Below are 27252 nucleotides of genomic sequence, written 5' to 3' on the forward strand. Positions count from 1 at the left end.
CATGTGCAAAAAAGGAAACTATAATGAAACAAGCGTACGTACTAAATTAAACGTATAACGGTAAATCTGATACATAAGCATGTTTCTAAGGTAGTTTTTTTGGCGTAAAATTGTATAACAGTGTTTCTAAGATCTATTCACTGCATAGAATCGAACACAGGCTTTTTTACTTGTAAGCCTGTAAATATATAACCGATTCGCCTAGGGACTATGACACAAAATATAGATAACTCTTGTCATATAGTATATTATTATTACTTCTGGTCTTTATGGTTTTATGCACGTATCCATTGAAATAAAATAACTCGAAGAGTTTCGCTGAAAATAAAACTAGTTACATGAGTTTGTGTTTTCTTATAGCAAAGCCACATCATGCTATCTGCTGAGCCCACCTGATTTTAGCGTTATAAATCCGTATACTTATTGTTGTACCAGAGGGCACTGCTATATGAGACATTTCTCAAATCGTTATTCTTTCTGGTCAATACTCCAACATTGTCCGTCGCACCGCACATTGTCGCCTTGTCGTGGGGGAGTTATAATATAACGGTCAATCCCGCTATCCGTTGGTAAAAGAGTAGCCCAAGAGTTGGCGGTAGGTGGTGATTATTAGCTGCCTTCCCTCTAGTCTAACACTGTTGAATTAGGGATGGCTGAAGCAGATAGCCATCGTGTAGCTTTGCGCGAAATTCGAAACAAACAAACAAACTCCAACATTGTTCTCTTCACCCAGTTATTGACAAGATTGAGCACGCTCTTGCTTATCTATATAAACACTTAATAAATATATTTTTAACAGTATGTCGTGGTGAACGGCGTGAGCAAATATATTTCTAAGTGTTGTAAAAAGATTATGTGGTTGTAGTCATCTTCAAAGTTATGTATCGAACTGAATGCAAGATGCAAACATTTCTCTCCAATCCCTTGCTTTAGACGGGTGAAAATTACACTATGTAACACAAATTTTGTTCCTGGATAATACGTTTATTTCTTAACTGCTTGTTTGTAAAAGTACAGAAAATGGTCATTATTCCCTTCAAAGTTTGCTTTTTTCGTTGGTAAAAGAGTAGCCCAACAGTTGGCGGTGGGTGGTGATGACTAGCTGCCTTCCCTCTAGTCTCACACTGCTAAATTAGGGACGGCTATTGCAGACAGCCCTCGAGGAGTTTTACGTGAAATTCGAAAAACCAAAACAATCTTCTGACTTACGACACACTTTCATCTAACAAATCCCACTCCTTGAGCCTAGATGTCAAAATCTTGGCATTCAACTTTGTTAGACCAAGATCTTTGATCAAGTCATTGAGGTTTCTTTGGTTGGGGTAGTATGGGTTTCTCTCACCAGCTGCACCTTTGAAATTGTAATCTGGATCTTCAACGTCTTCCTCCTCTTCTGATTTGCTGCTCTCTTCTGAGGATGGCTGCTTTTTCTCTGGCAGACTGGGTACAGGGAGCTCAGGGCAGTGTGGCACTGGGGATGGATGATGGAAGGTCCGGATACATGGTAGCAGATGTATCCTTGTCAGCCCGACGTTTGGAAGAATCCACCATGCAGAAGTAGCAATTACTTGAGTGGTCAGTGGGTTCACGCCAAATTCTTTGAATAGCAAATTTCATGGCTCTCTTTTTCCCTCTGCAAAAGACTTAAATAAAATTGTTATTATGAAGAATAAATTTATTTTATCCACAACTAATGTGTAAGAGGTTCATGCAAAATATTTTATATATGATATTTTGTCTGTACTATTGGAAATTAAAAAAAAAATTATTTGTGATATTTTGTTTGTACTATTGGAAATTTAAAAAAAAATAAATTAATTAAAAGATATTTAAATTTTAAAAGGCCTAAAATTTGTATAGTATAAAATCTTACTATTTAAGCAAGTAAAAATTGTCCGTCTTATCTTCTAAAGTTTGTTTACAGTGCTCGAAGGTAAAATTAGGTGCCCAGGGTTTGTCTTGATCCCTGACAGGTATGCTGAAACATGCCTTGTAGGCTTCACACATTTTAGTAGATACTGTCACAGAGTACGTTTTCGCTATTATCTTGATAAATTGGTCACATACATAGCAGAATGCGTCTGAAGAATGCTTGCAGCTTCTTGACTCCATCTCTGATAAAATCAGATGGGTATATGTGTTCACTAAGATAGCTTGAACTAAACTGAAGTGGTGAGTGGTGAGCCCCTGTATATATATTACTATGGAAAGTTCTATAAAATTCTTGTAAATTCTACAACATTCTTAAAAATTCTTGTGAGTTTTACAACATTCTAGAAAGTTCTTGAAAATTTTTGTAAGTTTCATAACATTCTTGAAAGTTCTTGAAAATTTTTGTAAGTTCGAGAAAATTCTCTATTCGGCTACTCAGCACTGAATTTACCTGGAATGTTTTGGAAAATGAGCAAATATGAAAATTTATTACCCAGGTCACAAAAGCAAAGTTTGAAGAGAAAATAGGTATTTTCCATTTACTTTAGGAATAAGCAATTGAGAAATAACACTTTCTGCCCAGGAACAATAAAAAGTAAAAATTTTGTTACATTGTGTTATCAGTGGAGATGGCATGCTTGCTATTGTCAGAAATTAATTTGTTCATTTATCTATTTACCTTCAGACATAATAATAGCAGTTCTTAACTAAATACTTGATATTTCAGTATTTCTGTAACAATTGAAACTATTTTACGCATATACTCGGTTCTAAATTTCTTGCGAATTGAGAACATTATACTAATATGCTGCTTTAAATTTATAAATCAATAAAACATCGAGTATAAATATTATAATTATAAATTTTAAATGTTCGATTACAATTACACCAATTGATAGGGAAAAAAAAACCCTGCAAAACCTTTAGTTCAGAAAAGATATAAGTGCAGTAATTGAGCGTTGTTTCAATACAATGCTAGAAACCCGGTTTCGATACCCAGATAGCTCATTCTGTAGCTTTGTGGACTCTCTTGTTATATATATATATATATATATATATAATGCTTTTGAAACAAACTGACTCCAAACCATCATCAAATAAATTCCGATAAAATTATAAATACTTACGTCTCTTTTCGTACATTTATTTATTTTGGAAAGTGGTTGCCTATATTAAGTAACTCTAATCTTGAGACAGGGTTAAAGCTGTATATGCTTATAATTATATGTGTATATATGATATGTTACAATAATTTTAATTTATTCAGTACCACAGTCAGTAGTTCTATATCACCACGTGCTGCACCCAAGAGGCTCCGGTAATATATTTTCACATGTTTTATTAAATCCAAGGCCTTGAAGCCTGTTACCCACTCAGACTGTAATGCTTGGCTTAATAACTTTGAAAGATAACGTGATGAAATACTAATAGCATGTGAGGTAATAGTTATCAATTACTGTTAATCTCAGTATAATAATCTGTAATCTAATTTTTTAATTCTACAGGAAGCGTTTCAGTCCACACAAAAGTAATTACCAATAAAAGTAATAATATATCACCAGGGCGTGTGCAAAAGGAATTACATGGGGACATGAGCCCCACTAATAACCCTATGTATACAACACTGTCATTTTGGTTAGTATAATTCTGTTTATTTTTATGTATACGACGAAGGTGGGTTTATTGAAATGGTTTATTAACATACACACACACACACATAAAAGACATCAGGACTGCACACACACAATATAGAAAACAAAAGAGAGTAAGGCCCAGGTGCTTAAAATTAAGCCCCACATCTCCCAAGTCCTGTTACTTATTCGCTGCCTGGAGTTAAAAATTACATTTAATTGTTAATTTCATAACACATTATAGATAGTTTCGTTTATTCACTGTTACGTATTATAATTTATCACGGACGAGTCTCCGATTTATTGTTTTGTGTATTACGGGTTAAGATTTCAAATAGCCGGAAATTTTTATATTTAATTTATAAGTTAATTAAATGTCAGTATGTATTAAATTTATGATATTTGCCAATAAAATTGACAAATCACAAGGAGGTTAACGGGTGTGTTAATTAACACAGAAATGTGAATGCTTTGTGTTTTCATGAACATTCACACAATCAAAAACTAAAGTGTAATTTACATTGAAAGTAATGAATATAGGTAAGATATGTCTGCTGCTGATCATAAACTGGATTATGCTATAATAATTTAATGATAAAATATGTTTACGTCAGTCTAAACTTATCTAGCAGACATCTTTTACACCTTATCTCAATAAAGTGCAAACAAAATTCACTTGCAGTCTTCACAAATAGAAAGAGTGCGTAATTTCTATTGCTAACCCGAGTAGAAATTGCGGATTTGTTATTCACTTGATCTTTGGTACAAATATTGCAGCTTTCAGACAGAGTTATTTAGAGACCCCTTTACATATGTAAAAGGTGTGGATGTTAACAATCAAATAAAGCCATATACAGTATAATTTAATTTGATATTCATCGTTTCTTGAACAGTAGACTAGACTGGTTACTTTTCTGAAGGTTAAGTTAATTACAATTTTGCTCGACATTACTGCTTGTAAACTTCCAAAGAAACAAAATGTTTGCTAAAGAGTCTGTATTGATACATTTATCAAAATGTTTTAAATAATTTTCTTAAAACATTTCTTCTATTTTGTTAGACTACAGTCTTTCACAGTTGAACTGAGGGTAGCCTAGTGGTTAACGTGCCGAACTATTGGTCCAAGGTTAGCCTCGTGGTTAACATGCCGAACTATTAATCCAAGGTTAGCCTCGTGGTTAACATGTCGAACTATGGATCCAAGGTTAGCCTAGCGGTTAACGTATTGAACTTTGAATTTAAGGTTCTGTGTTTTGTGATCCTTTACCGAAGCAGAGAGATTAATAAATAATAAATCCTAGTCTCTACTTAGGAGGCCCGGCATGGCCAAGCGTGTTAAGAGGTGCGACTCGTAATCTGAGGGTCACGGGATATCATCCCCGTCGCGCCAAACATGCTCGACCTCCCAGCCGTGGGGGCGTTATAATGTGACGGTCAATCCCACTATTCGTTGGCAAAAGAGTAGCCCAAGAGTTGGCGGTGGGTGGTGATGACTAGCTGCCTTCCCTCTAGTCTTACACTGCTAAATTAGGGACCGCTAGCACAAATAGCCCTCGTGTAGCTTTATGCAAAATTCAAAACAAACAAACAAATCTATACATTTGTTGTCTTTCAGGCAATAAACATATTTAAAAGGGCTTCGTTATTATTTTGTCATTTAACACTGTAATAATGACTAAATAATTAGTATTGCTTTATCCGATGTGGCTAATGCTTTTCGCGACGGTTTTATCAATAATTGTTTCTCTTATTTCGCTAAACACACAGTTTACGATGATTAAACTGATACATTACCATCCTATGATCCTGTCATTACTACATCCTACTAAATTGTTACCCCACACGGATCGTATAATAACTTATTTGGTACACTATAAATCTGTCTCTAGCAATTATTATTGCACAAAAACAGAAGCAATTAGTTGGGAAAATGTTTGGCTACATACAACGACTTTACATACACAGTATTAGACGGATGTTCTTCAAACTTTTTGGAATATGAATAGTCTTTTCACTGCTAGTTACACTAGAAGTTTCAACTACAAGAACTTACGAGGGCTATTCAAAAAATACGCGGACTGACGTCATAAAACAAAATGTACCTTATTTAGAAGTTACAGGTCTGGGACCCCTTCAAAGTACTCTCCTCCCCAACGCACACACTTTTCCCAAAGGTGTTTCCACTTGCTGAAACAGTCCTGGTACGCTTCTTTTGTAATGTCCTTCAGCTCCTTCGTCGCATTTGCCTTAATCTCGGAAATCGTCTCAAATCTTCTTCCTTTCAAGGGTCTTTTGAGTTTGGGGAACAAGAAAAAATAGCAAGGAGCATGGTCAGGTGAGTAGGGGAAAGAACAGTGATCGAGTGTTTGGCCAAAAAACTCACGAGTTCTGAGGCACAAATTTCGCAGCAACGCGGTGCATCTTCAATTTTTCGGTCAAAATCTCGTAACAAGATCCAACTGATATCCCACACTCTTCAGCAAGCTCCCTGACAGTCAAACGTCGATTTGCCCGCACCTGGGTGTTGATTTTGTCGACGTGTGGGTCGTCAGTTGACGTGGAAGGACGTCCATCTTCAATGGATTTTCGACCATCCTTAAAACGTTCATGCCACTTGAAACATGTCGTGCGCTTCATAGCAACATCACCGTAAGCCTTGTTAAGCATAGCAAAAGTTTCAGTCGCAGATTTTCCAAGTTTAACACAAAATTTCACAGCAAGTCGTTGCTCCTTCAGGTCATTCATTCTGAAATCCGCCAAACGAAAAAATGCACTTCACTTAAAACCGCGTAGCTAATACACAAATGAAGATATCTGCAATCGGGAAATGGCGTCGTAATCAGCTGATCTGTGCGAACCTAGCGACACCAAGCGGATTCCCCTGGAACCAACTGGAGCCGCGCAATTCAAACAGTCCGCGTATTTTTTGAACAGACCTCGTATCGTGCTTCAGTTGAATTCACCCACTTCGCAAAATATGTTTTAGTGGATACATTAAAACCGTTCCCTGTTGTTACGAATTTACAACTCAAAAACCAGAGGTTCGATTCCCCTCGGTGGGGGCCCCCCAGTGACTCAGCGGTATGTCTGAGAACTTACAGCGCTAAAATCTGGAGTTCGATACCCGTGGTGGGCAGAGCACAGTAGGTGGGTAGCTTTGTGCTCAATTCAAAAACAACAACAACCCCTCAGTGGACTAAGCAGATAGCCTGAAGTGGCTTCGTTATAAGAAAACACAAACAAACACATACATTAAAAACGGTAAAGTAAACTTTTAAGAAAATAAAATTATATTGTGTAGAAAGTTTTCTATACACCGAAAAGTTGTTATTAATGAAAAATGTCTGAAAAGAAGATACTGGTGACGAGAAATTCGTTTTCGAAGTGGAAGAAAACCTTGTTTTAATTTTCGGTCTACAGTTGTTAGTTGTTGTTTTTTTTGCACGAATGCATATACAATAACATTATATTGAATAATTTTATAATCATGTTTCGTGAACTTTATATATCGAACGTTTAATTACTTATTTACGAATGCGTTGTTTATTTGTTTACTTTCAAACTTGCATAATCAGCCATTTTCGATGTGATTACCATAGAAATGTAGATCCGAATGTTAGCTAAGCTAAGCTAAGCTTACCGCTTAGCTAATGAGATGAAAATGTATTCGGTTTTGTTATAATAAACAACAAAACTGTGTACTGGGTTAATTTTAAATGAAAAACGTAGCCTGTACTTGCCGTAATAATCAGGGCCCGGCATGGCCAGGTGGTTAAGACGCTTGAATCGTAATCGAATGTCGCGGGTTCGAAACCCCGTTACACTAAATATACTCGCCTTTTCAGTCGTGAGGGCCTTATAAAGTGACGGTCAATCCCACTATCCGTTGGTAAAATAATAGCCCAAGAGTTGACGGTGGGTGGATGACTAGCTGCTTTCCCTTTAATTTGACACTGCAAAATTAGGGACGTTAGTGTAGATAGCCATCATGTAGCTCTACACACAGTTCAAAATAAACCAAACCATAATAATTAAGAATCCTCTATATTCTAGTTACGAGAAGTCGTTAAATAATTCCAATGGCCCCACTGAGTTTAGTTATTGTGCACATTTTCTTCTTACGTAAGTAATGTAAGGCAGTCTTTATGAAGGGTAATGGAACATGATTGCCTGTCTATTTTCTTCTTTTATGCGCCTACTTTATTGGCACTAGGTCTGCGGACGTACAACATTAGAAACCGCTAGAAGTGCACAGGTAGGCCATTGTGGATCATTGTGCTTAATAACCATCAATCAGTCATTCTCTCTTTATGCTAATTCTGGGATTGAATTGATTCAGTTTTGTGTATGAAAAGTTCTCATTTGTCACCAACACTCAAGTATGACCAGAACTGTTGATAAAATGTTGACAAACTTGAACAAACAATGGAATTAAGCCCAGCAGTCTTACAACCGTCAGCTTAACTCTGGATCATGAGCTCGTAATTACCAAGAAGTCTCACTGGAATTAAACCCAGCAGTCTTACAACCGTCAGCTTAACTCTAGATCATGAGCTCGTAATTATCAAGACGTCTCACTGGAATTAAGCCCAGCAGTTATACAACAATCAGTTTAACTCTAGATCATGAGCTCGTAATTACCAAGAAGTCTTACTGGAATTAAGCCCAGCAGTCTTACAACCATCAGCTTAACTCTAGATCATGAGCTCGTAATTACCTAGAAGTCTCACTGGAATTAAGCCCAGCAGTCTTACAACCATCAGCTTAACTCTAGATCATGAGCTCGTAATTACCAAGAAGTCTCACTGGAATTAAACCCAGCAGTCTTACAACCGTTCGCTTAACTCTGGATCATGAGCTCGTAATGACGAAGAAGTCTCACTGGAATTAAACCCAGCAGTCTTACAACCATCAGCTTAACTTTAGATCATGAGCTCGTAATTACCAAGAAGTCTCACTGGAATTAAGCCCAGCAGTCTTACAACCATCAGCTTAACTCTAGATTATGAGCTCGTAATTACCAAGAAGTCTCACTGGAATTAAACCCAGCAGTCTTACAACCGTTCGCTTAACTCTGGATCATGAGCTCGTAATGACGAAGAAGTCTCACTGGAATTAAACCCAGCAGTCTTACAACCATCAGCTTAACTTTAGATCATGAGCTCGTAATTACCAAGAAGTCTCACTGGAATTAAGCCCAGCAGTCTTACAACCATCAGCTTAACTCTAGATCATGAGCTCGTAATTACCAAGAAGTCTCACTGGAATTAAGTCCAGCAGTCTTACAACCGTTCGCTTAACTCTGGATCATGAGCTCGTAATGACGAAGAAGTTTCACTGCAGTTAGCATGGAAAGTGAAACGTATATAGGAATGATTTAGATAACTGATCATTCAAGTCACAGTGTAGAATTTTTCATAACAATCTATATGATTTTAAAGTTTCACTAACAAATGCTTCTTAATACTTAACATGAATGACGCTATTTACTGTCTGTCATCAACTCTATCTATTACGACAAATATATCTTTTAGGCTTCAAAATGTGTCGTGATATCGTAAGTACAGTATTACTTATAGTAGGGTTAGCTATTTGCGCTATCCGTCTTTTAATAGATATTTATTTGAAAGAAGGTATTGGTTTTAATTACCAAAAGAAATAAAACAATTGGTTGGAAATTTGCGCGAAGCTGCACGAGAGATATTTGAGTTAGCCGTCTTTAATTTAGTTGTGTAAGTCTAGACGAAAGGCACCCGCTCATCACCACCCACCGCCAACTCTTGGGATACTCTTTCATTAACGAGTAGTGGGGTTGACCGTCACATTATAACGCCCCCACGGCTGAAAGAGCAAGCATGTTTGGTGCGACGGGGATTCGAACCCACGACCCTCAGATTACGAGTCGAACGCCTTAATCCACCTGGCCATGCCGGGCCTCGTTTATAGTCAAACACAAAGCAACATAATGGGCTGTCTGTGCTTTGCCTTCAACAGGTACCTAAACCCGGTTTCTAGCAGACACACCAATGTTCCACTGGCGGGTTGTTACATCCAGACTGTCTCACTAACTAAATGAGCATATATAAAATAATAATAATTAGTTATATTGACAAGCTGTATTTAAATAAACAATAAGTTTCGTAATACTTGTTATTATTATATATCAATACAATTTTTATGTCCTTTATTCATGGATAGAACAATAAAATTTACATTTGCAAATAAAACAATTTCAAAGACTGGAACACTTAACACCCTTTTGTAAAGATGATGTGTATATGTGCGTGTCTGTGCGTGCTTCAGTCTCCCACAGTTGGCTGGCTTGATTACCGTAATTTGGGTAAGCTACATGGAAATCCCCAGACGGTGTATGTGGGTTATTTTGTTTTAGGATTTGTGTCCTAAAAGGAGTATGAAAACAGTCTGAAACTGGGAACATTTCCACATTTTTATAGAATTTTGGCTTGGAATGTAGACACGTAAGTACTTCATCAGTTAAATGCATCAATTACTACTTTCCAGAAAATATGGTGTGTATTTAGCATCTAATGAGGTCTTTAGGGATTTAATTGACCTTTTTTACAGTATCTGTTTACCTATCAGGCACCATTCTTCTAATATATAAAAAAAACGTATGTGTATGATACATTCTACCACACATTACAAACGTGAATGTTTTGTAAGATTCAAAGGAATCTTCTAAGTAAACCCCGGTTAACGAAAACCAGAATGTATATTACTAAGTAATCTCAGGTTGTTTTATATTCAGTGCTAATGTGTATTACCAACATTGATTACGTCTAACCTGATGTTGCCAGTAGCAACATTCAGAAACTACGTCGAGATACATACTGCAGGTATCATGTTGATGTACATGTCACTGTTTATTCTAGAATAGTTGTAATAAATTCAGCGAAAAAAACCTAGCTTCTTAAACGTGGTAAAGTAAACGAAAACTTAAAGTTTGTAAAACTCCCTGTTTTTATAAAGTATAAAAAAGTCTTCCAATGGATCAGCAGTAAGTTATGGATTTAAAACGCTAAAATGCAGCGTTTGATTCCTCTTGGTGCACACAACGGATAGCCCAATGTGACTTTGCGTTAAAATGACAATAAAGTAAAAATAAAACACGAAAGCTTAACATACAATTTTAATCACTTTATCTATAAATTCAAAACGAGTCTCCAGCTAAATTAGAGAGTGAGAAGTGATTGTGACTTTTTTGATGTGATTAAGAATTTATTATCGAGACTGCAAAAATACCGTGAATAACTTAAATAAATATACAACAATAGATATTAAACTAAACGTATTGTGAAAATTTCGCTTTTAGAATAATAATCCTAAATGAGTAGCTTGAGATATAACAAGAATTGGAGTATTTATTTCTATGGAAATTTAATATCATAAAAAATATAACAAACATAAAAGAAAGTTGATTGATCTATTCAAGTACAAAATTCCACAAAGATATAACACTATGTTTCTATAACATACAGATAAGGATTATTACTTTTGCTTGTTTTTGAATTTTTTCACAAAGCTACACGAGGGCTATCATCTCTAGCCGTCTTTAATTTATCAGTGTAAGACTAGAGAGAAGGTAGCTAGTCATCACCACCCACCGCCAACTCTTGGGCTACTCTTTTATCAACGAATAGTGGAATTGATCTTCACAGTATAACGCCTCCACGACTGAAACGGTGAGAGTGTTTGGGGTAATGTGGATTTGAACCCGCGATATTCAGGTTAGGAAACGAGTACAGTAATCACCCGACCATGCCGCGCCCCTATAGGCAAGGAAAGCTGTTGACACATTGATCTGTTATTAGATTTATTTATAAAATTAAATGAAATATTAAAATGACAAATACGTCCAGTAGATAGCCTGATATATCCAATGTTTCTTTTGATATGAAAGAATACAAATGTTACCTGAACATAATACATATATGAAACATGATTATGATATTTTTGGTTAGCTGATACTGTTACTTCGAACTATGTCATCTTTCATCAGCTCACTTAAAACGAAAACCTAATTCTGGTTAATAATAATTAGTGTTAAAATAGGTAGATGACGTAGTGCTAAATTCCTAACCCTAACCCTAACATTTTATTTACGTCAAAATAACCCAATTCATAGCGTAATATTTTTTGTCATGCCGTTCACTAATATAATTTGCGTCTTAACCATTGCTGTGTCTGTGGTATCTCGACTAATAAATAGTCTCAAACATTACTGTGTCTGTAGTATCACATCTGGTAAATACAATTTCAGCCATTACTCTGTCTGTAGTATTCCAGCTGGTAAATACAATTTCAACCATTACTGTGTCTGTAGTATTCCAGCTGGTAAACACAATTTCAGCCATTACTCTATCTGTAGTATTACAGCTGGTAAGGACAATTTCAGCCATTACTCTGTCTGTAGTATTCCAGCTGGTAAACACAATTTCAGCCATTACTTTATCTGTAGTATTACAGCTGGTAAGAACAATTTCAACCATTACTGTGTCTGTAGTATTCCAGCTGGTAAACACAATTTCAGCCATTACTCTATCTGTAGTATTACAGCTGGTAAGAACAATTTCAACCATTACTGTGTCTGTAGTATTCCAGCTGGTAAACACAATTTCAGCCATTACTCTATCTGTAGTATTCCAGCTGGTAAGAACAATTTCAACCATTACTGTGTCTGTAGTATTCCAGCTGGTAAACACAATTTCAGCCATTACTCTATCTGTAGTATTACAGCTGGTAAGAACAATTTCAACCATTACTGTGTTTATAGTATCCCAGCTGGTAAATACATTTTCAACCACTACTATGTCTGAAGTATCCAGGCTAGCAAATAATGTCTTAGCCACTACTGTGTCTGTATTATTTCAGCTAGGAAATTCGTACTGATATGCACCAAAACTTTGATGTATATCGTTGTTGACGTATATCCTTTCGTTTTTGTTGTTTTTAACATATGATGACTTCATACTTATATTTAACGAAGACACGACATAAACAATTAAACTGAAAACAGTTATTACAACTCGTACTCAGGAAGTAGGAATGACTGTAGTCATTTCGCTAAGGGATTTTTTCTTTATGTTTATTATTGTTTGCCCTTGTGGTTTCACGAGAATACGTACGTCTGAAATTAACAGCCGTAGATAACCTTGACACATCTATGTGATTAGTTGAGTTGTATTTCACCATTTTATACAATAATGATAGAAAACATGTGGATAGATCTGGTTGGAATATCTATATTATATTGCTTATTTTTTAGATACAGAGAAATAATATGTTATTAGTAGCCACGTTTCATGTCTTTTCCTGTTTGCTCGACTCCAAACCACTAAAGTGATAAACTATCATGAAGATATTTCGTACAAGGTTTCGTTTCTCATCATATAGTTTTACAATGATACTGTGAAACGTATATAAATAAATGCTTAATGTAGGGAAAGTCCTGACGTTGAGATTATCTTATTTTTGTATCTCTCGCAAGTGCGGTCGAACCCGCCAACTCTCGCACATTCAGTAATTTTTCTATTATATTAATTAAACACAGGTTTAACCATCTAGCTGTTCCTAGTAAGATTATTTTCTAATAATTTGCATTCTCGCACAGCATGAGTCCTGTTTTAAAATAGAACTAATTTGTTAATGTGAGGGTGGTAAACTAATCAAAATTCAAGTATTTTTCTTTGTACTTGATTGTAACAAATTTTGGAGAGGCTTCACTTTCCTTTGATTGTAATCGAACAGGATTCTAATATTTATAAACGGCAACTATATAAAACAACATTGAAAGTTTTATCCAAATGAAAGTAAAATTATACATATTTAACCTTATTACTATTCCCTGCATCCCATGTGATTAATTGTACATAATACTAACGTCCATGGATATCATATGTGATATGCAGCTGGTGCTTGTGAACGTGGCAGTAGGAAATGGTTTATTTTTGGTCAACAAATGAGGTTAGAAGAGAGCTTCACACAAACATCGCGCGTGACTCTTAAAGCACGTGTGAATGATGATAGGTTATTTTCATTCAACAGAAAATATAGATCTGGGAGATTTAGTTGATAAAACCGTACTCAACTCTTTCTCAATAATACTAGTAGGATATTTTTCAGTCGTTCCTGTTTGGGTAAGCAATCAAATAAAACCATAAAACCATTGAGTGACCTAACACAGGGAAAATGGTTAAAGAAAAGGTATTCTACATGACTTTATTGCTAAAAAAAGTTTTAAAAGAGAGAGAAAATGTAGGTTTAAAATAACGTTTGTCGCTTACAAGGTGTCTTACTTGTCTGCTGTTTCAAGTCTACTCAGAGTAAGTTTCGTAATCCCCAAGGCATATTATTTTATTTGTTCAGTTAATTCTCTTTAATTAGCTACAATTGTAGATTACATATACTATTAACACACGTAGTCAATGTTCTGAGTTCCTGAAAATTTGTTTCCATGTAACTAATATCTTTTGATGGATTTTCAACGTGTAATTTAAATCACAAACCATAAATAGGGCCACTTTGCTCATGAATAATATTTTCTTACCAAAACAATGTTTGTTTATATGTTTTTAATCGAAAATTCTCTTTCCTTCGAACTTAAATACAAATATAAAACAAAACTCTTTGTGCTTGTCATGAAAGTCATAACACCAGAAATTGTTATTTTTTTTTCTGTTATTATAACAGAAAATTTTTGAATTAAAAATTAATTTCTCCTGCAGAGGATACTGTTTAAAATCGAATTTGTCAAACGAACTCATATTTACTTTCTATTGCTTATTTCAAGTAATTTAATCTTTCAATTGGCCGGTCTTGTTAAATATTAATGAATAAGCGTTATTTGTCGTAATTATTAAATACTTTTGTTGCTGTAGTATGTCATACAAGTTGGCTTTCGTTCGTTATGAAACGTTTTGTTTCGATTGTAAGCCAGAAGAACCAAATATGACTGAAAGCTTGACAGTAAAAAAAGCCAACTAGATATATAAACATATACAATACTACGTTACTGTTGCATTTTGAGAGTGATTTTCGTTAAGTATGTTATGTTCGTTTATCACTCATGTTATTGCTGTTTCACTGCATACCAGTGTACAGTTTTTATTTTCAGATATTCAATTTCATAAAGGTCTCGGGAGATTACATTTCTCTAGATTATTTAATGCACTAAGTGATGCATAAAAGTTTAACTTTTAGTCACACTTTATATAAAAATGAAGTCACTTTGCAACACAACTCTCTATTGTGATTTTTTGTAAGATACGTTTAACGAAGTATGAATGTTAGTTTTGCATTGAATGATAAGTGTACGTATTATAAAATGTCGAAGTCTTTGAAGACTAAATATTTACAGATAATTCACTGACGTTTGTGCGGCAATTCATGTAATAAGCTTAAAGAAAACGACATTGGATAAATGGAAGCAGAGTTGATAAGCGAAAGGTTTAAACTCACTCTGTGACGAACGTAAGTTATTACGTTGTGTTTAACACATTTGGTACCGAACTGTAAAGCCAGGTTTTAACCTGCAGGTGCATTTAAAGCAACAGTTCTGTTTCTAATGTGTTGAAAATATAGGGATTGATACATAGTTTAGAAAGATCAAATTACGTTAAACGTAATAAATTATTTCTATGTTAATATTTATATTGTTTGTTTGTTTTTGAATTTCGCACAAAGCTACTCGAGGGCTATCTGTGCTAGCCATCCCTAATTTTGCAGTGTAAGACTAGAGGGAAGGCAGCTGGTCATCACCACCCACCGGCAACTCTTGGACTGCTCCTTTACCAACGAATAGTGGGATTGACCGTCACATTATAACGCCCCCACGGCTGAAAGGCGAGCATGTTTGGCGCGACAGGGATGCGAACCCGCGACCCTCGAATTACGAGTCGCACGCCTTAACGCGCTTGGCCATGCCGGGCCACAAAATATTTGTAACATTATTACTATTATTACTTAAATTACATTGCAAGTAAACATCTTGTCTGAGACAATAGTGTGGATGACATAAAAATTCCATATAATCAATTCATTTTCAGTTTTGTTTATAAAGCATGACATTGATCACCTTTTGGTTGGTATAACTTCAGTAAAGTTTATATACTTTATATCAGGTTGTAGATGTACAACAAGAGAAAGAAATTACTACTTACAAAAGCAAATGAGAAAAATTCAAGTTAGCCATAAATTTACTAATGAAAGTTCATATGACCCCAGTGGCTTCCTAAATAAACGTTTATAAACTATTTATGTATCAAACTACTTGCAGATCCACGATTTTATAGGTTGAAAGGCCTAATAAGAACAGAAAGGTCAGTGGCAAAAGTCATTTAGTTAATACTATGTAATATAATTAAAGGTTGTCTTTTAAAAAAAACGACACAAAAACGTGTAAAAAACTGCTTCTACATATCCGTTCAACTGTCATGTAACTCAAATATTTGGAAACTGAATGGGTATTTGTCTTATTCTAAATGAAGACATACTGACCATATCGCTGAGAAACCGTCATCTTTGAATACTAGGTTGATTATGGAAAGCATGGAAGAAGTAGTGATATGCATTTAACATGACATCCTTACGACGGAACCTTGTGTAACGAAAACTGTGCTGCAGGGTGATTGTCAGGATGCGCATGACCATCAGATAAAGTATGACTGGGCATGAAGACATGGACTGTAACGACATGTTGAGGCTCCAAATTCGTTTCAATACAACATATTCAGCATTTTAATTTTACATTGGTTGTAGTCAGACATTTTTCTTTCTTTACGTTAATTTTAAATATTTTTGTTACATAAACTTTGGTAGTATGTTTCAAATAAAATAAATTCTATCTGACTTTCACATACGCTACGATAAAACACTTTCTATCACCCAGTGGCACAGCGGTATATCTACGGACTTACAACGCTAAAAACCGGGTTTTGATACCCGTGGTGAGCATAGCACAGATAACACATTGCGTAGATTTGTCCTTAGCTTCAAACAAGCAATCAAATAAGAAACTTTCTTAATTTTCTTTCTTTTTCCTTGCAACCATCAACTTATTGAAATCAAGACTAATTCTATTAGATACTCTTTTAAAATGTAATAATATAACACAGAATTGTGCTTTCGTCCAACATAGAGCACTGATGGTTTGCGATTTACCCTAAATTCCAAGGCAGTTTTAAACGCAGCAATTAATCAGTTTGATTTTACTATTGGCTTTACGTGAAAGTATTGTACTTAGACAAATAGAAAACAGAATATTTACTTTTTTCCAGGGTTTAAACGTGAAGTCAAAGCCTTTTAATAATATTCATGACTTTGTTAACGCTTATCAGAATACGTGTTTCGTGAAATGTTGCACCTTTAACAGGAGTTTGTGTTTTCTTTTAAAAAGTTGACAATGACGTAAAGTATTTATTTCTTTAAAATATGCTTGGTTATAAGAACAAAATCACATTTATTTTTAGGAACTTTTCTACGAGTGGCTCAGCAGTAACTCCAAAATCTTAGTACGATATAAAAACGGGTTTCGATACCAGTGGAGGGCAAGGCACAGATAGCCTATTATGTAATATTATGCTTAATTAAAAAACAAATCATAAAGAAAATCATTGTTGTTGTTGTTTTTTTATGCGACACATTTGCTTTCTTCAGATTTTATAGAATATTTTCATCTGTGTAATTAGTCGACATCACAAAAAGGTTTAAATATACATAATTAGATAGTACAGCAAAGTCATTTTAAAATTATTCGGGTGGAAAGGTGTACTTTTAACATATTCTAGTTGATACTCTTTTTACGATTATATTGAGCTTCTAATGAGCTAAATCTCCTCACTTGTGATATCCGTAGAAAGAGAGTCTCGACTAGCCACACTTGATTGTTTTTGTTATGAATTTTACGCAAAACTACACGAGGGCTATCTGCGCTCGCCGTCCTTAATTTAGCAGTGAAAGAGTAAAGGGAAGGCAGCTAATTATCACCACCCACAGCAAATTTCTGAATTACTCTTTTATCAACGAATAGTAGGATTGACAGTTACATTATAACGCCCCCACAGCTGGAAGGGCGAGCATGTTTGGTACAACGGGGATTCGAACCCCCGATACACAGACTGAAACTTTGTCACGACATTTTGAAATATCCATTCTTATTTTTTGCCAAAAAATAACTAATTTTTTTGTGAAACATATCCATAATTAATTAATGAGTAGTTGTAATTTATAAGAAAATTTGCTTTTGCTAATGTAATTACAGCCGTAGCACCACAGGCGGTATATATGTACTATCAATGTATTTAACTGATGGCCAATTCTTCATCATTCACAATATATTACTGCTTCTGATAGAGTTATGTCTGATTTATGTGTTACAGACATCTTACATCTTAAAATAACAAATCTAGTAGACGATTTAGAGCCAAACAAAACAACTTTTCGAAGAATGGAGTATTTATTTTTCTCTTGGCAACACTAAACCACGACTCACAGAACATTTACGACAGCAAAGCGCTCTAAACGAATGTATGCCCTTATCAGGAGAATGCAAGTTATGATTACGAAAGAGATCCTTTCGACTCAAAAGCCTTTATAATGAAAGTGGATATATCTCCTTGTGCGTTTATTAATTAATAAATTAAGATTTGAAGCAGATGAAGGATCACATGTTTCTAGCCACACATGAAAACGAACAGTTTTTTTAAATGAGAATAACAGATGAAGAAAACAGAATCGTAGAGAACCTACTTGAACATCTAGCTGCTAAGCTTTCCCCCTTTCGTCAGATTCAGAGCTAAAGGACATTGTCTTTGATTTACTTAAACGGACTCTTGCAAGCTGATATTCACGTACAATGGAGGATTCGTGAAGAACTTGTTAAACTTGGCATTATTCAAAATACCATGTTACATTGAAAAGGGCGATGTTGTATAACAGACCTATTCAATGTATATAAGTAAAGGGTTATATTTGATTGCTTGGTTAAATCAAAGCTACATACTTTTCCGAATATTTTACTGTCGACCAGCAGCATCAACCATGAAAATTTGGGATACTCTTATTTCCACAGAATTCCATCCACGATGAAAGAACGAACATGTTTGGCACCAGGTTTTGGTCCCTCGAGCCAAAGATTGCGAGTCAATCGCCTTAGACCTTAGACCAAGCCAAGCCAGTTCTAGTGTAAGCACATGACCCAGAATATTGTTTTCATAACGCAAAACTAACCTTAAATAATTATTCAACTAATGAAATATATTTTTAAAGCATTAGTTTTAAGTGGGTGCGTCTAATTCCCTCCCCCAAAAGAAGTGCAGGTGCCTCACATAAAAGATTCTTCGAGAATCAGCATTGATTACAGTAAAAAACGATCTAATGTGTTTAGACATTAAAATAAAATACCTTAGAGCATGGGGTTTGGTCCTTTTGTGCTTAATTTAATAACATATATGTGGGCTATATAGCATAAAACGTAAAATTTATGAGATGCATATTGTTATTTCTTTATTACAATAGATAATAAAGAGAATGAACAGCGAAACATCTATTAAAATGCTTGTTTTTAGAAGATTTGTTTGTTTGTTTTTTAATATCGCGCAAAGCTACTCAAGGGCTATCTGCGCTAGCCGTCCCTAATTTAGCAGTTTTTTATAGTAAAACGTGTATTAAAACACGTCGTAAATACAATATGATACAGGAAAAACTGTATTTAATGATATATTGACACATTAACATCAGTTTTCTATTCCTAAGTTTATCCCCGTTACACCAAACATGGTCGCCCTTTCAGCCGTGAAGGCATTATAATGTGGCGGCTACTTCCACTATTCATTGGTGAAAGAGCGGCCAAAGAGTTGGCGGTGGGTGGTGATGACTAGTTGCATTACCTCTAGTCTAACACTGCAAAATTATGGACGACTAGCGCAGATAGGCCTCTTGTAGCTTTGCACAAAATTCAAAACAAACAAATATTTTCGTATTACCGATTATTCTCAGATTTTGCTACGTCGTTGGTATAGGTCGTTGATATAGGTCTATTCCATGTAGAGAGAGGAAGTTTTCTATAAAACGTTTACTTTGATTCTTCTTACGGGAGTTTAATTAATGTCATTTAAAAAATTCAACAGGCACAAGGAGATTATACACGACATAACATACGTAAATGTCTAAAAATAATATGATCAAGTAAAAGAAAGTGTAGATGTAATACTTTTATCAAAGAGTAGTTCATTCATCATTTAAAAACATGAACATTCTCCACGACATACTAGAAAATGCACACATCACCAAAAGTATTGACCCAGATAGGCGCAGATAGGCCTCGTTTAGCTTTGGGCGAAATTCAAAACAAACCAAACCTACCTTTTGTTTACCGTCGAAATAGACGTATAAATTTCCTGTTCCTACTTTATTTAATGTTGAGATATAGTGGGTAAGATTTGTGTGTCTAATTTAAATGTAGTTATGAATTCTTTCCCCTATCTTTTTAAATATTGAGATATGGGCATAAATTCTCCCTAAAATTTATATAATGCTAAGATGTGAGAATAAACATGAAGAACTTCTAACCATAGTAAAAAATTATCACAGAATATCATATAACCAAAAAGTTCGCAAACCAACGAAACAAAAATGAACCTAAGCCTTCACCTGGTAGTTAGTGTGTGCTGTCTATGGTCAACATATTTGTCCCTAACGTTTTTACCTTAATCACAGGAGCTCTTAATTTGCACTTTCCAAATTTCAAAATGTGTGTGTCCCCAAAGTATTTTATTCATTATTATCGCAAAATATGAACACTCGATTTTTCATGTCATTGTAAGCAATTCTATAGATTGCTTAGTGCCTGGCCCGGCATGGCTAAGTGTGTTAAGGCGTTCGACCCCTAATCAGAGGGTCGCGGGTTCAAATTCCGGTGGCACCCAATATGCTCGCCCTTTCAGCCGTGGGGGCATTATAATGTTACGGTCAATCCCACTATTTGTTGGTAAAAGAGTAGTTCGAGACTTGGCGGTGGATGGTGATGACTAGCTGCCTTCCATCTAGTTTTACACTGCTAAATTAGGGACGGCTAGCGCAGATAGCCCTCGAATAGCTTTGCGCGAAATACAAACTAACTAATTAATAACTAGCTTAATACCACTGTTCAGCACCAATGTTAAAAATATTCACCGTCGTTAATGGCTAAATATTTTGGTATCACCTTTTTATTAGTTACAGCTAAATTTAGGTTTTTGTGAAATTACTTTAGTTATTAAATTTTAACGATTAGTAGCTTACATCTTAAAGATTTGTGATCAAGAAATAACATTATCATGTTTTAACGTTAAGTGTGTTGCTTTTGAAGGTTTTTTGTTTGTTTGTTATTATTATTGATACTTGTTTGACGCTTCTGTTATATATCACTAAAAATTAGGCTTACTTAAGCATATAAAACTAATTATAAAATACACTATGTGCAAAGTACAATAACAAAAACCTTATTATGGCGCCGAATCCTTTTTCATTTAATTATTTAGTTTTTCAACGAATAACAGCAAGAGAATATTTAAAATAAAATTCAACACATCAATCATAAACCAGCAGAAGTGAACAGGAAATATTTCTGGAAAAGCAGCTTTAATCCTTATGGTAGGCCTCTGGTGGGTGAGCGGTAAGTTTATAAACTTAAAATATTAAAACACAGGGCTCAATTCCTTGTTGTGAACAGAGTGCATTTAATCTATTGTGTAGCTTTGTACTAAGCAAACAGCAATGTTACACATAATATTCCCGTTAGAACTTTACATGGTAATGTCTTGGTGTGTTTTAAATACATCATATGTAATAAATGTAAAATATCAATTTTAATATGCTATTCCCTGTTCCTTGGTGCGATAGATTATGATTCAAATCCCATATTTTATCCAGATATTCGCCTTAGTTTATTAAATATTCAAACAGAAAATGTGAGCCTCAGAAATTATCACAAACGTTTTGATGAAATGATTTATTTGGACGTACTTTAACATGATCATGAATATAAACATTAAAATTTTTAAAGTCTATCATTTATTTCGATAGATGGCGAAGTGTTTATTGCAGTTACGGTTTTCCTGTAATAAAACAAATGGATAAAACCCAACTGTTTAGCTTATACCTTTTTAATACCCTTGCTTACATTTTGAAAGGTCCCATAAATCTCCGTTATAGATACACTTTATATTTAAATATAGTAGCAAATCACAAAATTGTATTTTGTGAAATAATCCTTTGTTATAGTTATTTAACAATTTAGTTAATAGCAGAAAAAGTTTAACATTACGTATGACTACATTTTATTACAGAGAGGGTAAAATACAAATATTTATTTTAAATAGCATTAGCGCTAATCCAGTTGATGTAAGAGGAAACTCGTGTGTAGACTCCAGGGAAGTTAGGCCTAGCGCATTGATAACCAAAAGAAACGATCCCTGCTAATATCCAGCTTCCTGTACCTAGGTCTTGAAGCATCAAAGGACCTCCTGAGTCACCCTGTTTAGAATACAGAAAGAAATTACTTAAAAACCACGTAGCAAGCAGGATGCAAACGACCTATACTAGTTTACTATGCACAATCTTAACACTGTATTAGTTTTCTCATATAAAGATTGGTTTGGTTTGTTTTGTTTTGAATTTCTCGCAAAGCTACACGAGGGCTATCTGCGCTAGCCGTCCCTAATGTAGCAGTGTAAGACTAAAGGGAAGGCAGCTAGATATCACCACCCACCGTCAACTCTTGGGCTATTCTTTTGTTAATGAATAGTGAAGGCTGAAAGGGCGAACATGTTTTTGTGACGGGGATTCGTATCCGCCACCTTCGGATTACCTCACATAAGAAACTGCTTAATATATTTTGTTTGTATTTGAATTTCGTGCCAAGCTACACGAGGGCTGTCTGTGCTAACCGTCCCTAATTTAAAAGTGTAAGACTAGCGGAGAGGCAGCTAGTCATCACCACCTACCGCAAACGAGCCGAGTACCCCAACTTCCTCGTGATATTAACTTTACTTGGAATTGCTGCACGTCCATTTCAAAAGAGAAAATCTTTATAAGTTAAAAATAGTAAAGAACAAGACTGTGGGTGAATCAATAAACAATTAATATTTAAAATTAACAGAAATATTCAAATCTCACATGTTTATTTTAATTATATGAATTATTTAAATAAGAACTTTCATCTGTTGTCTTGAAATTTTGTAGTTTTAATAATAACAGAAAAATATCTGATTTTTATATCATACTCAATAGAAGTCACTGAACAAAAACTGCCACATGGATTTTAGAGTTTAAAAAATATTTGGTACATTTATAAGTTTTTCCAATTCTCTTCGTCGTTAGAGGGTGCTTTTTCATATAAAGGTACTTTTTCCCTAAGTTTATTGCTTTATTGTTATAATTCTGTTTTTATCAAATTCTCAACTTGCACAGAATTACTAATACGCTTTTCCATGTTGGTGTAACACAGGACACTTTAATACACACATATAAGTCGCGTAAGATGATATATTTTTGTTTTCAATTGGTTTTAGTAACGCATAAGTCCCCCAGTGGCTGAGCGGTTTGTTTGCAGATTTACAACTATAAAATCTGAGTTTCGATAGCCGTGGTGGGCAGAGCACAGGTCGCCAATTATGTAGCTTTGTGCTTAATTACAAACAAATAATGTATAAAAATATTCAAATTCGTAAATCCGCTACACTTACAAAACACAAAAATCTCACTACAAGTTTCCAAGTTAAAAGTTATACTAATCCATTTACTTTTTAGTATTCATCACATCTAAACTAAAACTGAGAGAAAACTGTTTAAAATAATTGTTAATTGTACAAATCCTTGTGACAGTAAATATGATAATTTGTTTCACCTGACAGGCATCCTTTCCTCCTTCCTTGTATCCAGCACATATTACTCTATCTGTAATTCCATAAGGTAAGTTCTGTTTCAACACCTGGCGATAAGCTATATCACACTCCCTGAAATTCACGATTGGTAACTTGACCTCCTGAATAACATTACTTGAAGAACCACCTAATTAAAAACCAATATGAAATCTCTTTGATTTGCTTAATGTTCGCTAATAATTTGAATCTATTTATCATATAATTGTGTCCTTACGTTACAAACTGTCGATTCTTTCATTTTCTTATAATTTATAGATAGATATTTTATTATGAAGGCAACACAAATGGATATCGTTGGTCTACTTATTGGTATTCAAATCCGATTTTTAGCGTAATAAATCCACAGACTCACAACTGAGCCTCATTGAGCTGGAATAACTATGAATAGTATGTGTAGAACTTTAAACATTAAATTATACATAACTTACACACTTCAATACAGTTGCATTCGAAGAAGCTGTGCCACTGTAAGTTTAACTACTATTTCCAAGTGAAATATTATATTTACTCTCTTCGTAAATTTCAGAAAATAACAACATCGTGAAAACTATGTTTCGATGTTTATCCAGTTTACTTATGATTTATTTTAGTAATTTTATTTAATATTCTGACAGTTAAGGATACCCGCAGTTTTTCTTCCTAAAATAATTTATAAATGTCCCGAGTAAACTACCAAAAAACAAACAAACACAGTTTGTGTGCAAAAATTTGTCTTATTTTGACTGCCTTACCACATTTTGTTGGCTTTCTTAATTTATGTTCTTTTAAATTATGTCACTTGTGAATGAATGTTGGTGAGCATATACTTTCGTCAGTGTTACAGAGTTAAAGTATTTGTAAATGTATAACCACAAGTTAAAGTGTTATATTTTCTAAAGCTACTTGCAAAGAATATATGAGTATAAATTATTTACCATACGATGTATCGCCCCATCCCACAATAGTTGCAACTCTTCCATCGAAATCCTGGTAAGCAAAGCGACCAATAGGAAGACATATCGGTTTTATAATGTCGTTGTAAGTAACATCAACAGATAACTTTAACAACGCAATGTCATGGTAGGCTAACCCAGATTTATAGTCCTGGTGAACTATCACCTCTGAAACTTGAAAATCTGTACCGGTGGTGAGAAGGTTGTGAGCACCAGCCTTTACTAACAGTTCAGAAGGTTTTCTGGAAATATTTTAAAATAGTAAAACATAATCAATTAATCTAGATAGCAATTGAGCTTAAATTTCATTTATATATATATTTAGCCAATAAAAGCTTTTATTTCACTTCAGAACCAAGGGACATAAAAATAGATTAAACTTTTGCATTATTCACGAATATACGAAATCAGCTGATCTCAGAGACTAACAGTTATCACCAATATACAAACATTAAGTAGTGTCAGAGACTAACAGTGATCTCTAATACATAAACATCAATTAGCCTCAGAGATTAAGAGTGATCACCAATACATAAACATCAACTAACCTCAGGGATTAACAGTGATCACAATATAGATACATCAACTAACCTCGGAGACTAACAATGATCACCGATATACAAACATAACCAACCTCAGAGACTAAAGGCTCATCTATTTTGGTTTGTTTTGTTTGTATTTTGAATTAAGCACAAAACTACACAATGGGCTGTAAGTCCACAGACACGCCGCTGAGCCACTGGGGGGCCACCTACTTTGGATGCGAACAAATAATATTAAAGTGTTGTCAGTATAATGGTAGTATATACACTAACAACGAACAACGCCTCTTTTAGAAGATTGTGCTTCACTAAAATAGAATTTGTCTTTAATCTGTTTTTCGTCGCGCGACTCGAAGAAAACTAAAGAAAATAAAATCTTACTACAATGGACTTAGCGCGTATTTGTGTATGCGTAACTGAAATAATATATACTGTGCTGCCATCTAATGAATGGCATCCCAAATAAAAATTCATAAAAAGTTTACACTTTGGATATTGAAGATTCATTCAATTAGAAAAATAGCTGTGACATGTGTAAAAATTATTTCTTTATAATAGAGCACAATTTGAAAAATAAAATTATCCTCACAACAAGAACACAATTTTATCTCGAACTGGACCTGAACGTGTGATTACGTTTTTTTAATAAATTTCAATAGTGGTACTAAGAAACTAGAGTTTTTAAAAATATATTATTTTTCAATAAACGGTCCCACTTTTAGCATATGAAAAAATAACAGTTTAGAACAGTAAAATGTATGAAAAATGTGAGTTCTTTTTTATTGTATCATCTTGATGTAATGTGTTGCGGATACCTGAGAAGCACAATCTGAACACTTTTCCCAAAGAGCACTGCTCATTAATAAAATACCGTTATTAGAAAATATTTAATTGACGTATGAATACTACAATCAATAATAAAAACCACAAACAGCCGTTTGTACTAGTAATAATAAATATTGATATTGTCATGCTTCTTAAGAATAACGCAATTATATTTTTTCATTTTAAAATACTAATAAACGAAAAGATCACATAACATACACATATATATACATATGAGTATTTTAACTTTATTTAAAATTTGAGTTCAACGTTCGTCAACTATTATTGAGGAGATCAGCATCATGTTATCAAAACAGGACTAGTTTTATAATGTTGTCACCATCTCTATTGTGTCCAATAGGAATGCAGATTTATGGTTTTATTTTCAGTTTTTTTGAGATCTCTCCAGTTCCTGGTAACTTCGATCGTCTCCAAGGTGGATGAATCTTTATAGTGTTTAGCAAGATACAACGATCAACTGACCGCAAGGCCTAACAGTAATTTACCAATATACGAACATTATATGCTCAGAACCTAACAATAACTCATTATTTAACGAACATCTTATGATATCAGAGACTAACATTGTTCGCTAATATTCAAGGATCGGCTGATCCTACAGACTAATACTGTTTACCAATACACGAGCATTAACTCACTTCAGAGACTAACTGTACTCACCAATTTACATACCTTATATGACACCGGAATATAGAAATGTTCAGTAATATGAAAACAGTTGATTTTAAACCCAAAAATATTTATACGAATTCACATTAGCTGATCTCAGATTTCAATAACGATCACTAAAACACAAACTTCGGTTGTTATTAGAATCAAACCAAGGTAATCTAATGATATATTACTATTTTTAGTGAAATGGTGACAACGAATCACTCTGTAGTAATTTTAATATACTTATATTCCTTAAGGAGTAAATACAAACAAACAGAAGACTTCTGTAGTTATTGGTTTATTTACTGTGCCGTTTTCTAATAAAGTTAAATTCCGAAAAAAATCGCATTTTTTTGTAATTAAATATTTTTGGGATTATTTGTATAACTGTAAGTTGTGATACTAGGTGATAGTGCTTTTGATTATTTCTTTCTTAGAATCTGTGGTTGCATTTAATTAGTATAATGTTTAACTTTGTTCTTGAGAATTATGTAAGTTTACTTTACCTATTATATTTACTTTAACTTCCAATTTCTTCAAACAACAAGTCGTGTAGTTATATAGATACTAGGAGCTATAGTACTACGACATGGTGAGGAGAAATCGTTTTGTCACAACAAGCAACTACGCCCACTATAGGTGCTAAAAGCTGTCTTATTTACACTTTGGAACAACGAACCGTCCGTCTCATCAGTCACTATAAGTCGTTACGCCCTCTATACTAAGATCTGTCTGATTGTCATTTAAAACCGCTTGATATAACCACTGCGTCAAC

The 27252-nt window shown here is 34.4% G+C and overlaps 1 protein-coding gene and 1 long non-coding RNA gene across 2 annotated transcripts in view; one reads left to right on the forward strand and one right to left on the reverse strand.

The window, feature by feature from the left end:
• Positions 1-27252, forward strand: part of LOC143226343 (uncharacterized) — a 60722-nt gene that overhangs the window by 28013 nt on the left and 5457 nt on the right. The window lies entirely within an intron of this gene.
• LOC143222286 (clotting factor G beta subunit-like) lies at positions 21597-25420 on the reverse strand. The gene is made up of 4 exons (XM_076448647.1): positions 25410-25420; positions 24418-24677; positions 23467-23630; positions 21597-22094 (listed from the first exon to the last, which is right to left on the reverse strand). Exons 1-4 carry the CDS (start codon positions 25418-25420, stop codon positions 21933-21935), a joined length of 597 nt encoding a protein of 198 aa, XP_076304762.1. The 3' UTR covers positions 21597-21932.

Source organism: Tachypleus tridentatus, chromosome 1 (assembly GCF_004210375.1).
Source record: "Tachypleus tridentatus isolate NWPU-2018 chromosome 1, ASM421037v1, whole genome shotgun sequence".
Lineage (NCBI taxonomy): Eukaryota > Metazoa > Arthropoda > Merostomata > Xiphosura > Limulidae > Tachypleus > Tachypleus tridentatus.